General features: G+C 48.6%; 1 protein-coding gene across 3 annotated transcripts in view; it reads left to right on the top strand.

Moving 5' to 3' along the window:
- Usp7 (ubiquitin specific peptidase 7) overlaps positions 1–13,793 on the top strand; it is a 56,360-nt gene that overhangs the window by 15,877 nt on the left and 26,690 nt on the right. For 2 of the 3 annotated variants that reach the window (XM_078024620.1, XR_013427142.1), the window contains one exon: positions 9,925–10,029. In XM_078024620.1, the coding sequence (XP_077880746.1) occupies positions 9,925–10,029 (105 nt within the window). Of the gene's footprint in view, positions 1–9,924; positions 10,030–10,754; positions 10,900–13,793 lie in introns of those variants that run through there. The other variant, XM_021727650.3, reaches the window with a different exon arrangement.

The raw sequence follows: 13,793 nt of genomic DNA, 5'->3' as shown, positions 1-13,793 counted from the left end.
TTCTGCCCCGGCCACCTCAGTGGTTGGGATCATAAGTGTGTGCTACCACCCCAAGCCCCAGATTTTAGGCTAGATTTGTGTTTGCATGAGTAGCTCTGGAGTGGATGGACTGTGTGTGGACTCACTGGGAGCGTGCCTGCCAGGGCAAGCCTTCCTGCCTTCCTGAGCAGCCGTCTTCTGCAGGGCTCTTCTCTGGGGTGGCTGTGTCCTGTGCTGCGTGGCTAGCCCGCACCCATGTTGAGGCCTTCACTGGTTCATGGATGGAACTGCACCCCCCAACATGCTGTGCTTTTTTTTTTCTTTAAATGATAAAGCTAGATTTTCTTTGCTATTCCCTGGAAAACTATTTTTCAGTTGTTGATTCCAGGGAGTATGCATAGATCCTTTCTGAAGGAGAGTAAGTCATGCTTTGTGGTTGGTGTGTGTCTCAGGTGGGTAAGGGTAGGGCTAGTTTAAAAATGAATATCTGTTTTAGGTTCCTGTTTGGTTTTATTCAAATGAAAGAACCAATTTGGAATTGGTTGTCTTTTTTTTTTTTTTTTTTTGGTACCAGGGAGGGACTGAATCCAGGGGCACTCAACTACTGAGCCACATCCCCAGCTCTTTTTATTTTGAAACATGGTATCTTGCTATGTTTCTTAGGACCATACCAAGTTGCTGAGGCTGGCCTCAAACTTGTGATCCTCCTGCCTCAGTCTCCCAGGCCATTAGGATTACAGGTGTGTGCCACCCACGTTTTGAAAGTTTTAATGATCACAGCCTATCTAGCTCTGAGCTCACCCTCAACCCCAGACTGGCCCATGTTTTTGAATATTTCTTAAGGGAAACAGGCACGGGAGCGAAGATGCTGCCATTTGCCATGGTATAAACACATCTTCCAGGCCATGACCAGTTCAGCTGTGTGTCCCCTCCCTTTTACTCTTTTTGTACAACTTCCACGGGCTGCCATGCCCCCACTGGGGTCTGGGTATGCTTTCCTGGCCTGACTCGGTCTGTGTGTATGTGTGCTTTTGCTTTCATAAGGGTGACAGGTACTTAGAACATCCAGACAACATGGAGACCTCACGGTGGTGGAGGAGCGCTGACACTGCGGAAGTCATCCCAGTCCATGCAAGGGTGCAGTTCCGGAGGTCACTCTGGTGGCCAGTTGGTGTTGTGGGTATTTCTCGTACAGTTGGCGCACACCTGTTGTCCTGCTACTTCTCTGAGGCCATACAAGCTGGTGCTTCTTTTGCCCAGGCCCCACGTTGTGTCTCTTCTGTGGCAGAGACAGTGTGTGAGCAAGTGCAGAGATCACAGGTTTGTCCTCCTCATGCCCGTCACACCTCAGAACCACAGAGCTTGGCTGGGCATGACTGGTGGTGAGGAGGATCTCTGGGGAGCAGATGATCTTTTACATAATAAAGCCAAACCGAAAACCCCATTTATTTAAGGAACACAGATTATATGTGGCCTTCTGTGGGCTTTATTTTCCTGCACCTAATTTAAATCGGCACTATTCCAGAACATAGAGCAGCTGTCAAGGTTCAATCAAATGGGTCTCCTTCCAGTCTTAAGGCTTTTCACCTTTGAAGCTGGGTGGGCACTGGCCTTGGCCTGCAGGGGCCCTCAAAGGAAGTGTAGTTCAGCAGTATGGGACTGTCACATAGAGGCTGGTTTCTTCGTGAGAATCATGGAAACCAAATAACCGGGTTCACAATTGTTAGTAATGCTTTGGATAGTTGAGCCGATTAAGCCATTTTGACTGTTAATAAGGTGGCCTGAAGAATTCATAGGGTGCAGAGTTGCCCATTTCTAAACAACGCAGAGATGAGAGATGACAAGCGGGGGGATGGGAACGAGCAGGGTAGTCGCTGCTCTCCAGGGCCCTGGCAAAAGAGCAGAGGAGCTTTGTAGGAGACCCTGCTGCCTGCTCAGGGCAGTGTGGGCAGGCGGGGTGGGGTGCAGTCATGGGCTTCTGTGGAGGCGTGGTGGCCCTTGGTGGCCTTGCCTTCCAGATCCCCCCTTTCCCACTGCCGGCTTTCCTGCCCTTCCTGTGCTTTGCTCCAGAGTCTCTGCCCCCTGCCTGGCCACTATTCGTCCTGTGGGCTTCATCCAGATGTCTCCTCCCTGTGACCAAGGTACATGTCTGCCCACTGTGGCCCCGAACCCTGTGGTCCTGACACTGCACACTTTCCCCTCCATTGAAGGTACACCCCGTGAAATAGGCGCCCACTTTCTGGTAAGCACTGTCAGTCGAGGGCTTGTCTTTCTCAGTCCTGCTGGACCCTAGAGCCTGGTCCACCTGTGGCTGGAAATGCTTGTCTTTGCTTCTCGTGCTTCTGCTGCCTGGAAAAGAAATGGACTAGGCCGAGGAGTGTTCCTGTTGTATAATTGCAGGCAAACAGAGCATGGGCACCAGTTGGGGTTGAGTGTGTGACCTCTTTGGTCATGTAATGATAATGTGGTATGATCTTCAATGAATATTTTTGAAGCATAGGTGAAAATTTCCACTTAGAACCGTATTCCTGAGTTGGCTGCTTCTAAGGGACTTCACAGATGTAGTCAGGAACGGAAGGAAGGGCCATGTGTCGGTCTCCTGGCCCACGGGCAGCATGCTCATCCGGAGGCGCAGTGCTGCCTGACTAGCCCTTGTGTTACACCCTCTGTTGTTGGGAGGTGAGTGTCAAGCCGCTGAGTTTGGAATGAAAGTTGCATTTTTAGATTTGAGGCTGGAGAAGAGATAATTCTAAGCTGTGATTCCTGACCTTATCACATTTTTTTTTTAATTGAACACAGGGCCTTTAGCCACACTCGCTAAATTTTATTCACAAATAAATTAAAATTTATTTTTGTGACAGGATCTCATTAAGCTACCTGGGCTGGTCTCTAATTTGAAATCCTCCTGCATGGCTGAAATCCCAGGAGTGTACAGGGTGCCTGGCTTTCTCGTGTCCCTTTAAGAGCTTTACCTGCTCATCCCCTCTAGGTTGTGCGGGGCGTGCATGTCTCTGCACAGGGAACCCCACAGGGACTGCAGTGGACCCAGAGGCCTCTTCCCACTCCCTGACAGTGGCTAGAAAGCAGTTCTCGGGAGTCTCTGGGAGTGTGGCAACTCAGCCAGCTTGTGGTTGGCCCTAGCCCTGCTTCTGTGAATGCCCTTGAACTTATTGATCTCCTCCCACTTCTCCATCCTATATTACCTGGTCCCACAGCGAACCCCCCTGCTATTGTTCCTCCTCGAGACACAGCCTGGTGGTAGCACCCAGCCCCTCAGCTGTCCTCGGTGCTCCTCCTGCCCCGTGCTCGGTTTCCAACTGGTCTTTGCTCTTCCCATGAGCTCAAGAGTTTTAGGTCTTGGATATTTCTTGTGTGAACTGGGCCACCAGAATGTGGCGGAGCTAAAAGAACTGAGCCTTTTCTTAAAGGGCATGTGAGCTTGGCCAGGAAGGTGGTCTGCAGCCCAGCGTTCCCAGCTGTTTGGGATTGTTCTGTTTCTTGGATATCAGCTGTTGACGTTTGACGTTGCCATTGGACAGAGCATGGCTGGCTCTTGGGGCCCAAAGGGGGCCTGGTGATAAAGGTGTAGGAAACTCAGGGAGCTAGCTGTAGGACAGATCCTTGGGCACCGTTGTGGCATTGGAGTGGCAGCAAAGGTGGGGTTATGAAAAGTCAGAAGTAGTCTTCTGGCAGGGGGGTGAGTCAAGGAATTGTGGCAGTGTTTTGGAGCTGTTAAAAATTATGCATATCTGGGGCTGGCGCTGTGGCTCAGCGGCAGTGCACTTGCCTGGCATGTGTGAGGCACTGGGTTCGATTCTCAGCACCACATATAAATAAATACAATAAAGGTCTATCAACAACTAAAAAAAAAATTATGCATATCTGTGCAGTGTGTGGCTGTCCTGGCCAGGGCTGTGCTGAGGAGTGCAGTGTGAGTAGTGAAGTGCCTTTTCCTCCCTGAGCAGAGGACGCTCACCATGCATGCGTATGGGAGTGGTTCCTTCCTTGATGTTAGGACAGGGAGGACCTCACCCTTTTAAAATCAAATAGCAAAAATTACTATGAATCCAGGTCCTGTACAGAAAGGTTCACAGGAGGTCTGTTTGCAATATCCCCAGACTGGAAATGGCCCAGGTGCCAGCAGCTCAGTGGTCAAACAGGGGCACACCCCTGCCGTGGACTCCTGCTTAGCCATGAAGGGGAGCACATTGTTGCAGGCTGCAGGTCACTTATGACACTTTTGAAATGGCACAATTCAAGAGAGGTTGGTTGCTAGAGATGGAGGTGTGGGTAAAAGAGCTGTTTGGTATCTTGACTGACAGCTGACCCACACACCTACACCTGCACTAACATTGCGCAGAACTAAGCACACATGAGTACAAGTACATTTGGTGTATCAGCAACATCGCCGTCCTGGTTATGATTTTGTACTATAGATTTTTCGAGATGGTATTATAGGAGAAACTAGGAAAAGAATACACAATTTCTCAATTTTATGAAAACCACTTGTGATAATAAATAATATTAAGTAATTATTTGAGTTTAATATCATTCAGTATAATGTTCAGTATAATGTACAGTCTGTTTGGGCAATAAACATTTTTAAGAAGCATATACATGACCCGATGTGGTGTTAGTGTGTAATCCCAGGCACTTGAGGCTGAGGAAGGAAAGTTGCAAGTTCAAGGCCAGTCTCTTCAACTTAGCCAGACTCTGTCTCAAGGTAAGATTTGAAAGGGGCTGGGGATGTCGCTCCGTGGAGAAGCACCTGGTGCAGCCTCAAGGGAGGGGAGCATGACTACAAGCCTGGGGCTGTAGGCTAGAACCAGTCAGAAGTGCCCCACTTGTTTACCTTGAAGGTGTGCAAAGGGCGCCACCTGAAATAGGGGTCTGGCCGCAGGAGGCGGTTCTTTTCTCTGCGGTGCTGGGGATGGAGCCCAGCCGGCACTCTTCCACTGAGCTCCACACTGTGAGGAGAAGCAGTAGTAGTTGTCATTGTTCTTTTGGTTCTGAGGATTGAGACCAAGGGAGCTCTATTGCTCAGCTACAACCCCAGCCTTTAAATTTTTATTTTGGGACAAGGTCTGCTTCAGTTGCTGAGCCTCCCTCCCTTGAAGATGGCAATCCTCCTGCCCCAGCCTCCTGAGTTGCTGGGATTCAGTGTGTGCCACTGCACTAGGCCAGTTGAGGCATTCGTGTTGTGTGTATTGTGTGTCATCGTGGCCCCCCGAACCCACCAGGGAGGGAAGAAAGTTTGCCTTGCCCTTTGCGGTATACCTTGTCCCCCGCGTCCAGGGTGGGCCATGCACACTCTCCACAGCAGGTCCTGTTCTCTTCTAGACACTGGCATCCGTGTCTGTGCGGGAGACTTTGTGTTCCAGCTCCCAGACTCTTTTATGCCTTTGATTCTTTTCAAAAGGCATGCTCTCGAGTGTGTGATGCTGAAATTTTGTTTTATCTTTTATTTTCCTTGTTTCTCGGGCTTGAGGACTTCCAGGTTGCTTTTAAAATGAGCTCTTAATTTTAGATCTGCGGAAAAGTCGCACAGTTGGTAGAGTTCCCTGTCTTGAGCCTCGTCTTCCCCACTGTTAACAGATTACAGCACCTGGGTGGTTCATGCAGATCCAGCGCATCTTTAGCATCTTGAGGACCTCGCAGCTCTCCCCCAGGGTCTCCTCTCTGTCCCTGGACTGTACTGCCTTGTCTGAATGGACAGAGTTGTAGGGATGCTTCTGGTTCTAGAGACAAGACTTTTGTAGGATGCTTCAAAAGAAGAGGAAAGGGAAGGAAACAGAACGCCGGGCAGGCTGGTGGGATTCTATGCCTTCACTCTGTGGAAGGAACCTCCCCTCCCCCGCCCACAGGCTCCACTCAGAGCCATGAGACATGGCTGGGAACCACAGGCTTGGGCCAGAAGGTGATTGCAGGTTTCCAGAACCCACATTGGCATCTTTCAGTTATTCTTTTGAAATGTATTTGGGGTTGCTAGTCAGGAAGTAGAATTGATTTGAACTTTACAGGCAGGAAGATACTGGTTTTCTGAGCAGTTTTGGTAGCCTGTATTAGATAATGTTCTTCAACGAGTTCAGTGGGAGCCGGGAGCTGGGAAGAGGGGAGCCAGACAGAAGGAAGCCCAGAGGGGTTTGACCTGGAGATGAACTGAGGGCAAGGGGCAGGGGATAATTTCAAGGCTCCATTGACCTGTCCAGTCTGGGGAGTGTGAATCGCCACCTGCTCTGGTGTCTGCAGATGTTGTCACTGCTTGTGGGAAGAACCTGGGGGTCTGAGTGGAGCCCTCTGTGGATCCGGGGTAGCCCTGGCTCTCTAGGCAGGGCACCCCTGGCTGATCTGTGGACTCTCACAGGCGGGGTTTCCAGGTGGTGCTTGATGGGCCTTTTATAGGAGCTTTATGAATTTGGGGGAAGTGACAGAAAGTGTCCAGGCCTGACTTGTTGATCCTGTCCAGGGGGGTGAGATTCAGATGCTAAATTAATGCCACCCAATTTCCATAGCAATTGGCAAGAGTTCCTTGCTGGATGGTAGTTATGTTATGACATCACAAATGGAAGCCCCGGGTGAAGGCGGAATTTAAGCACGGGCATCCTCAGGAAGAGGAGGAGCCGCTGACTGACTGCACAATAGCCAAAGCAGCCCGCCATGTTTCTAAAAATAGGTATTTGTTCCTTTTAATAAACACATAAAGTTGTGCCTCTGATACTTAGAGTGGTGAAAATTGCCCTCTGTTATATTTCTGAGTATGATGCGTATTTTGGAATGGTAATTGTTTTACTGTCCAACAGATTTTTACATGTCATTACTCTTTGCCAAATGTCTCATTTTTTTTTTAACTACTTGTGATAATTAAGTCAAGAAATGAGTGTTGTAGCTGGGCATGTCACATGCCTGTAATCCCAGCAGCTTGGGAGGCTGAGGCAGAAGGATTGCAAGTTTGAGGCAAGCCACAGCAAAAGCAAGGTGCCAAGCAACTCAGTGAGACCCTGTCTCTAAATAAGATAGAAAAATGGGCAGGGGATGTGGAATGTGGCTCGGTGGTTGAGTACCCCTGAGTTCGATCCCCAGTACCCCCCCCCCCCCCCAAAAAAAAATTGAGTGCTTTTGTTCATGTTTGGCCAGATCAGAATTAATGTCTTTCAGAATCCCAGCTAAGTGGGATGTGAAACGCAGGAGTGCAGTCACTTTCGTTTAGGGATAAGTGTGTGTACACACCACTTCTTCGCCTAGTATTTGACAGTTAATGAGGACAGCCTTGTCGTGGAGGCTATTTCTAGAAGCTTCTGGCACAATTTTCATGTATTTATTTGTTTTGGGGGAACTATCAGGTGCTTTCATTATTTATTCCTGGCTCAGGGATTCACTGTGCTTAATTACAGTTTTAATCCTCCCGAAGAAGTTTTTAAAAAAATACTGGATATTCTGTCCCCTGGTGACAGACTTGAGTTGTTTTGGCAGTTGGTTGGGAGCTTCCTGGGCCAGGTCCTGTTTCTCAGGAACCTGGTGGACCAACCAGTGGCCTTTGTCTGTTGTGCAGCCACCTGCCTCTACACACACTGTGCCTGGAGGGCTGGGAATTGCTCATGGAGAATTCCATATCTTGCCTCAGTTTAGACCACTGACACTTACACATTTTCTAGTTCTTCTGTTTTGGTGATTGATAATCTGTCTGTTTCTTCATGTGTACAGTGAACCATGTCTTAAAGTAGTTGCTTTTGGTTGAACTGAGAAACTATATATACCAGGTGTACTTCAGTGAGTTACGGTGTGTCCACTATAGCGAGTGTGCAGTGGAGAGGGCTTTGCTGCCCTAGACCCTCCTAAGTCTCTGGTTAAGAGATTCTTGTTTATAGCTCCTTACACACTTTCCCCCCCTTTTGCAATACTAGGAATTTAACTCAGGATGCTCTACGACTGAGCTACATCCCCAGCACTTATTATTTTATTTTGAAACATTCTCACAAAGTTGCCATGACTGGCCTCAAACTTGCGATCTGCCTCAGCCTCCCAAGTCATTGGGATTATAGGCACTTGGCCATTAGCAGTTTTGAATTTTGTAAAGGGAGATTTTTTTGTTCCAACACAGCTCTCTCCTTTATAACAAAGGTTGCATGTGATACAGACTGCTTGGGATATTAATTTTTTAAACCAAACTTAAGAGAAATTACCATATAGATACATGAAAAATCTTTTAAAAAATGCTGCACAGGGCATAGTGGCACATGCCTGAAATCATGGAGCCTTAGGAGGATCACAAGTTCAAAGCCATCCCAGGCAACTTAGTGAGACTGTCTCAAAATAAACTAAAGTCAATCACACACAGACACAGACACACAAAACCCCACCAAACTTGCTGTAAAACATGCCATTGATGGAATGTGTTGTATCTGATTTAATTGGCCATTCATACGGATTTCCCCCATAAGTATTTTTATGTAATTCAGTGTAGTTTGAGGACAGATAGGGATAGTAGACATCTGGAGTATGTTTTGTGTGTGTGATTCTGCATATTCTAGGCGAGCACTGCCATTGAGCTAAAACCCTTCCCCCTGCCTCCCCCACCCTTTTTGGCCAGTGTGTTCTGTCTGGAGAGTTCAGACAGCAAAGAGAATCTCTAAAACTGTCTTTTGGCCCACTTGACTGCCTTTTTTCCCTAAAGGCCCACCCCCCATCAGCTGGAATGTCATTCCCCCCCCCCCCAGCATTTCTGTCAAGGCATAGAGGTCAAGGACCAGTTTAAAAGTGTGTCTTGTTTTTAGAAATAGCTTTTTAACACAAATTTATGCACAGTATTTAACAAAACTTTCAAGATGGGCAGGGGTGGAAATAGTTAAACATCTGTGTAAATGTGGGTAGAAAAGCCTGTTTCCTGGTATTCTGAGAGTCTTGAGATCATTATGGAGTGGTTTCGTGATGTAACTCCATAGTGGAGTATTTGAGAAGCTGAGGGGAGCTGGAGGGGCTCCGGAGGGGCACTGTCCGAGGTGCTGAAGCGGAGCGCCTGCCTGCCTGCCTGCCTGCCTGCCTGCCTGCCTGCCTGCCTGCCTGCCTGCCTGCCTGCCTGCCTGCCTGCCGTTCTGGGCGAAGGCACAGCCTAGCCTGGCTGGTGTGAGAGTCCACTTCCTGCTGGTGTTGACTGTCGCTCCTGTTGGGGAAAGTGTACCGTGGGCAGCGTGGGGTCAGCATTCGTTCCAGAGAGCTGTTCTGGAACAACCCGTGAATTAAAATAGGAAGTCTAGTTTCCTAAAGGCCTGAACTTTGCTGTGTTTGTTCTGGCTTTAAGTCACAGACCTGTGTCAGTGAGAGACCAGTGTTTAACAGTGAGTGCCGTAACTGTGGAGTGTGCTCACCGTGTCTGCCAATCATTACTAAAATTTCATTTGTTTTTAAAGTCAGGTTTTAGCCAGAATTTAGAGTAACAAATACACTTTGTCAGCATCTGAGTACTTTCCAGACTCTACATAATTATACAGAGATTGTCCAGTGGCCCTTTGAGGCTGACAGTGTGGTGACGCAGGACTGGCTTGTGTCCACAGGCTCAGAGTCCGAGCTGCACACTGCTTCTGTGTGCAGGATGAAGTTTTATTAGTGTGAAACCTGTTGCACATGACTTCCCACCTTACACGCAGATTCTTAAATCGAACCCTAATAGCCATTATAGAATAAGAGTTAAGTAAATTTACACTGACATTTTGTGCATATGAAGTCATTGCATAAATATAATTGTAAATGGAGCAGGTTATTTTGCAGGGTGTCATGTTCAAATTTTACTTAGCATCTGAAAACAAAATTCATGTTACTAATAATTGTCATTTAAATCTGAATGGATTTTAATTATGGTACATTAAGACTTAGGTGTTACCAAAGTATAGATATATTTGTTTAATGTAATCTGTGAAGGTAAAACCCATGGACTTTTTGTTTTTGTTAAAGCTGGAGATACGGATGACCCGCCAAGAATTACTCAAAACCCTGTCATCAATGGGAATGTGGCCCTGAGTGACGGGCACAGCAATGCCGAGGAGGACATGGAGGATGGTAAGTGCACGTGCCTTGCTTACTTGCAGCGGTGGACACTGTCAAACAGACTCCATGTTTTTTCCTTGAGCACTTGTGAGTTTCTTAAGAGGAGCTAGTTCTCAGAGGGTTAGTTCTGAGGGAAATGTAGAATCCTGTATTTGTTTTGAACTTCAAGATTGCCTACGAAACCTCAAGGTGAGTCGGGTCTCCCCAGCCCAGGCAGGAGGCCCAGCTGCGGAGGCGTGTGCGTGGGCGCCTCCGTGCCTGCAGTTCTCCAGCGCCAGCGCTCCGTGTTCAGGGCGAGTCGCTCTCCTCTGCTCTCCTTTTCATCTGTAGAAGGGCATTTCCAGCCACTGGGATTGGCCTCCCTCATCCTCACTGCAGTGTGACTGTTAGGGTTTGTGGCAGGGCCCTCCCCACTCCTGTGAGGTGTGAGGTCAGAGCCAGGCACTGGGCCGCCTGCTGCCCTGCGCAGAAAGGCATATGCATGTGTCCATGCATGGACAGTTGTGTCTAGGGAGTCACTTTTTCTTTCGGGACTGTTTCATCCTTATATCAGATTGTGTGACCTATACATGTGCGAGGTCAAAATCCTGAGAAGGAAAGCAGCCAGTCAGTGCTTTATGCAGCCCCTGGAGTCGTGCAGTGTAATATGAAACCATGTTCTGTACAAGCGTGTCCATCAATCCTCATGAGGGTTGTGTCCTTCCCAGGGGAGTAACGGGGCAGTTGAAAGAAACCATCAGGCACGGGCTGCACCACCAGAAGGACTGCCGTTCAGACCTCCTGCCAAAAGTTCAGCCTCCATGTGAAACTGCAGCCGCAGTTGAGAGTTCTCTCACAGTGCGGTTTCCCCCTGGCAGCTGGCTGAGGCAATATCTGAGGAAGGTAAAGAGGCGTGGTCTGAACCCGCTGCTTTGTTCCGTGGAGTGCGCTTTCCACCTAGACAGGGGCGCCGGTGTGGGTGTGGTCTCTTCGGTTGTTGGGCTTTTGGTGGTTTTACCTCAGACACCAGAGATGCCAGGAGTGATTCAGAGAGCGTGTTTGGGAAGGTGGCCAGGTCAGAGGTGCCAGGTGTGCATTTGGGAGCAGTCTGGGTCACTTGTGGAGCCATAACTGGCCCCCGCCCCATCAGGACAGTTTGTGACAGCACTTCCCCCTTTAGGGGGAGGGTTTGGGAGGCCACAGGTAGAAGGGCGTCCTGTGCACTGCAGGGTGCCATTATCTCCCTGCCTCCAGCCACCATGACCAACAGTGTCTAGGACATCTCTGGGCCTAGCGCGCCCCGTGGAGGATCACTGCGATCGGTGCTTAGAGTAGCACAATCTCCTGGCTTTCAAGGCAGATTTTGCTGAATTTGTAATAGTAAATAATGTAAATTATAGGACCTGAAAGGGGGAAAGCTCCTGTTGGGGGCAAGTAGAGTGGTCTTCAGTGACATCTTCTTGGTTTGGAACTTCAGTTGCTTTCTCAAGGCCCAGGGGTGAAAGGTCTGTCCACCAAAGGCCATGGTGTGGGAGGGAGAAGGCTCTGGCCCTAGGCGGCAGAGCTCTTGGTTGAGGCGACATTTTTCTAGCCACGATGTGTGTTGTGAAACACTCTTCTGTAGGGTGTAGGTGTGATGTGGAGAGTGTTCAGAACCTGCGAGAGGAACTTGGGTCTCTGCAGCAGCTCGACTCAGGTGTCCGTGCCCGACCGCTGCCCTTACGAGAGTGTTCTGTTAATGATCCCCTAGACTCTCTAGACTTCAGAAACTCTCTCCCCAAAACTCCTTTAAACGTGAAACTAGGAACCACACTCTAGGAAACACTGGACCAGAGGAGTTTTGTTATTGTCTTCTGTGGTGCTTGGGATTAAGACGGGCCTTGTGCTTACTAGGCAAATGCCCTACTGCTGAGCTACATCCCCAGCCCCTAGAGGGATCTGTAAATTTTTTTTTTTTTGCAGCCACCTTTTCAGAGATTTGAGTGAAGTGCAGAGGATCCCTCTTGTTAAGGGGCATTTTTTATATAAGAAGTTCAGTAGCTAGCCAGGTGTAGTTTTACACACCTGTTATCTCAGCCAGGCAGGAGGATCACAAGGCCAACCTAGCAAGACCTGTCTCACAGTAGTATATTTTTTTAAAGGGCTGGGGGTGTTTCTCTGTGGTAGAAGTGCTTGCCCGGCATGCATGGAATCCCTAGTACTACCCCACCCCCAGAGGGAGAGTGGAGAATGGATGGATGGATGGATGGCTGGCTGGGGCTGGGGATGCAGGTCAGGGGCAAACAGCCCTGCGTCCAGTCCTCAGTATGGGGTTGGAGAGATTGCTGATGGCCCAGGTAGCTGGGGGACAAGTAGAGTTGAGGAAGAAAAAGGTCACTTAAATCCTGTTCACAGAGCACCTAGCAATGATCAGAATTGACTTCCAGCCACATCTGCTCCACTCCGTAGCACCCCTTGCAGCAGTTTTCCTCAGATGACCAGGAGATGTTTGAGAGCCAGTGCAGCCTGCTAGGACTAGAGGAATCCACATTAATCCTTGCTTGGTTCACAAACAAAAGTAATTTTTTGGTGCTCAGCTAGACTTATAAAACGTGTGTTAAAGTGAAGAATTGGGGCTGGGGATGTGGCTCAAGCGGTAGCGCGCTCGCCTGGCATGCGTGCGGCCTGGGTTCGATCCTCAGCACCACATACCAACAAAGATGTTGTGTCTGCCAAGAACTAAAAAATAAATATTAAAAATTCTCTCTCTCTCCTCTCTCTCTCTTTAAAAAAATAAATAAATAAAGTGAAGAACTGAGGTTGGACCCAATTACTGTGGGAGCCCACTTGGGGGAGGCTGTCTGGCTCAGGCATCTCTGCAGTGCCCCACAGTGGAGCCCAGGCTGGGCCCGCAGCCTCTGCTGGGAGAAGATGAGAGCAGTGTGGGGCCTTTGGACTGTCTGGCAGCAGGGCTGAGGGGAGTGGGTCCTTTAGGAGTCTGGCCAGGCTTGTGCGATGACAGCTGTTAGCAGGAGCACAGGGTGGGGGCACCTGTCATTGGTGTCCTGCAGGTGACAGTCTCCTTCCAGTGAAGTACTAAGTCCCAGAGTATGGGGTCCCCGGTGTGTTCACTTTTTAAACTCTCATGACGTTGCAAAAGGAGCATGTGACTCCCATGCCCTGTAGGGAGCGTTGTGGTTGGCAGAGGTGTCGTGTCAGTCATCGCACAATTCTTCCTGGAATGATTGGCCGGCTGTTTCAGTACAGATGAGTTTTAAGACTGGGTCTCATTTTCATAGTTCTTTTGTTTGGCATTTAATGTAAACTTTAATTCTGTTAGCACAGAGTTTAGAGCTGGGGAGGTGATTTTTTTTTTTCTTTTTTAGCACTAGAGGTTGAACCCAGGACCACTCCTAAGCTAAGCAAGTGCTCTGCCACTAAAATGTATCCCCAGCTCTGAGCATTTTTATTCACATGGTTTCATGCTAAACTTCCTCATTGGCCTGTTTTGTGAACGTACATTTATTCTAGAAGTGTGCCTTTAGTGTGAGGGTTAAATCTAGCGTGTCACATAATAAAGTGGTCTCAGCACCTTTGCCTGGCAGTGCTGGGCTGAGGGACACAGAGGAGCACCCGGCATCTAGTAGACTTGGCATCATGCTGAGTTTCACCTTTTTATTTAATATTATAAAATGATTCAGGAATTCAATGTGTGGGTGGGGGAATTTTTAAAAGCATTTATACCATGTGTAAGTTTTGTGTACATTGAATATGATCCTACAAGGCTGAATTATACAAAATAGATGAGTTAGAAGAGC

Source organism: Ictidomys tridecemlineatus, chromosome 10 (genome assembly GCF_052094955.1).
Source record: "Ictidomys tridecemlineatus isolate mIctTri1 chromosome 10, mIctTri1.hap1, whole genome shotgun sequence".
Taxonomy (NCBI): Eukaryota; Metazoa; Chordata; class Mammalia; order Rodentia; family Sciuridae; genus Ictidomys; species Ictidomys tridecemlineatus.
The sequence above is the reverse complement of the archived record's forward strand: the minus strand, read 5'-3'. Positions and strand labels throughout refer to the sequence as shown.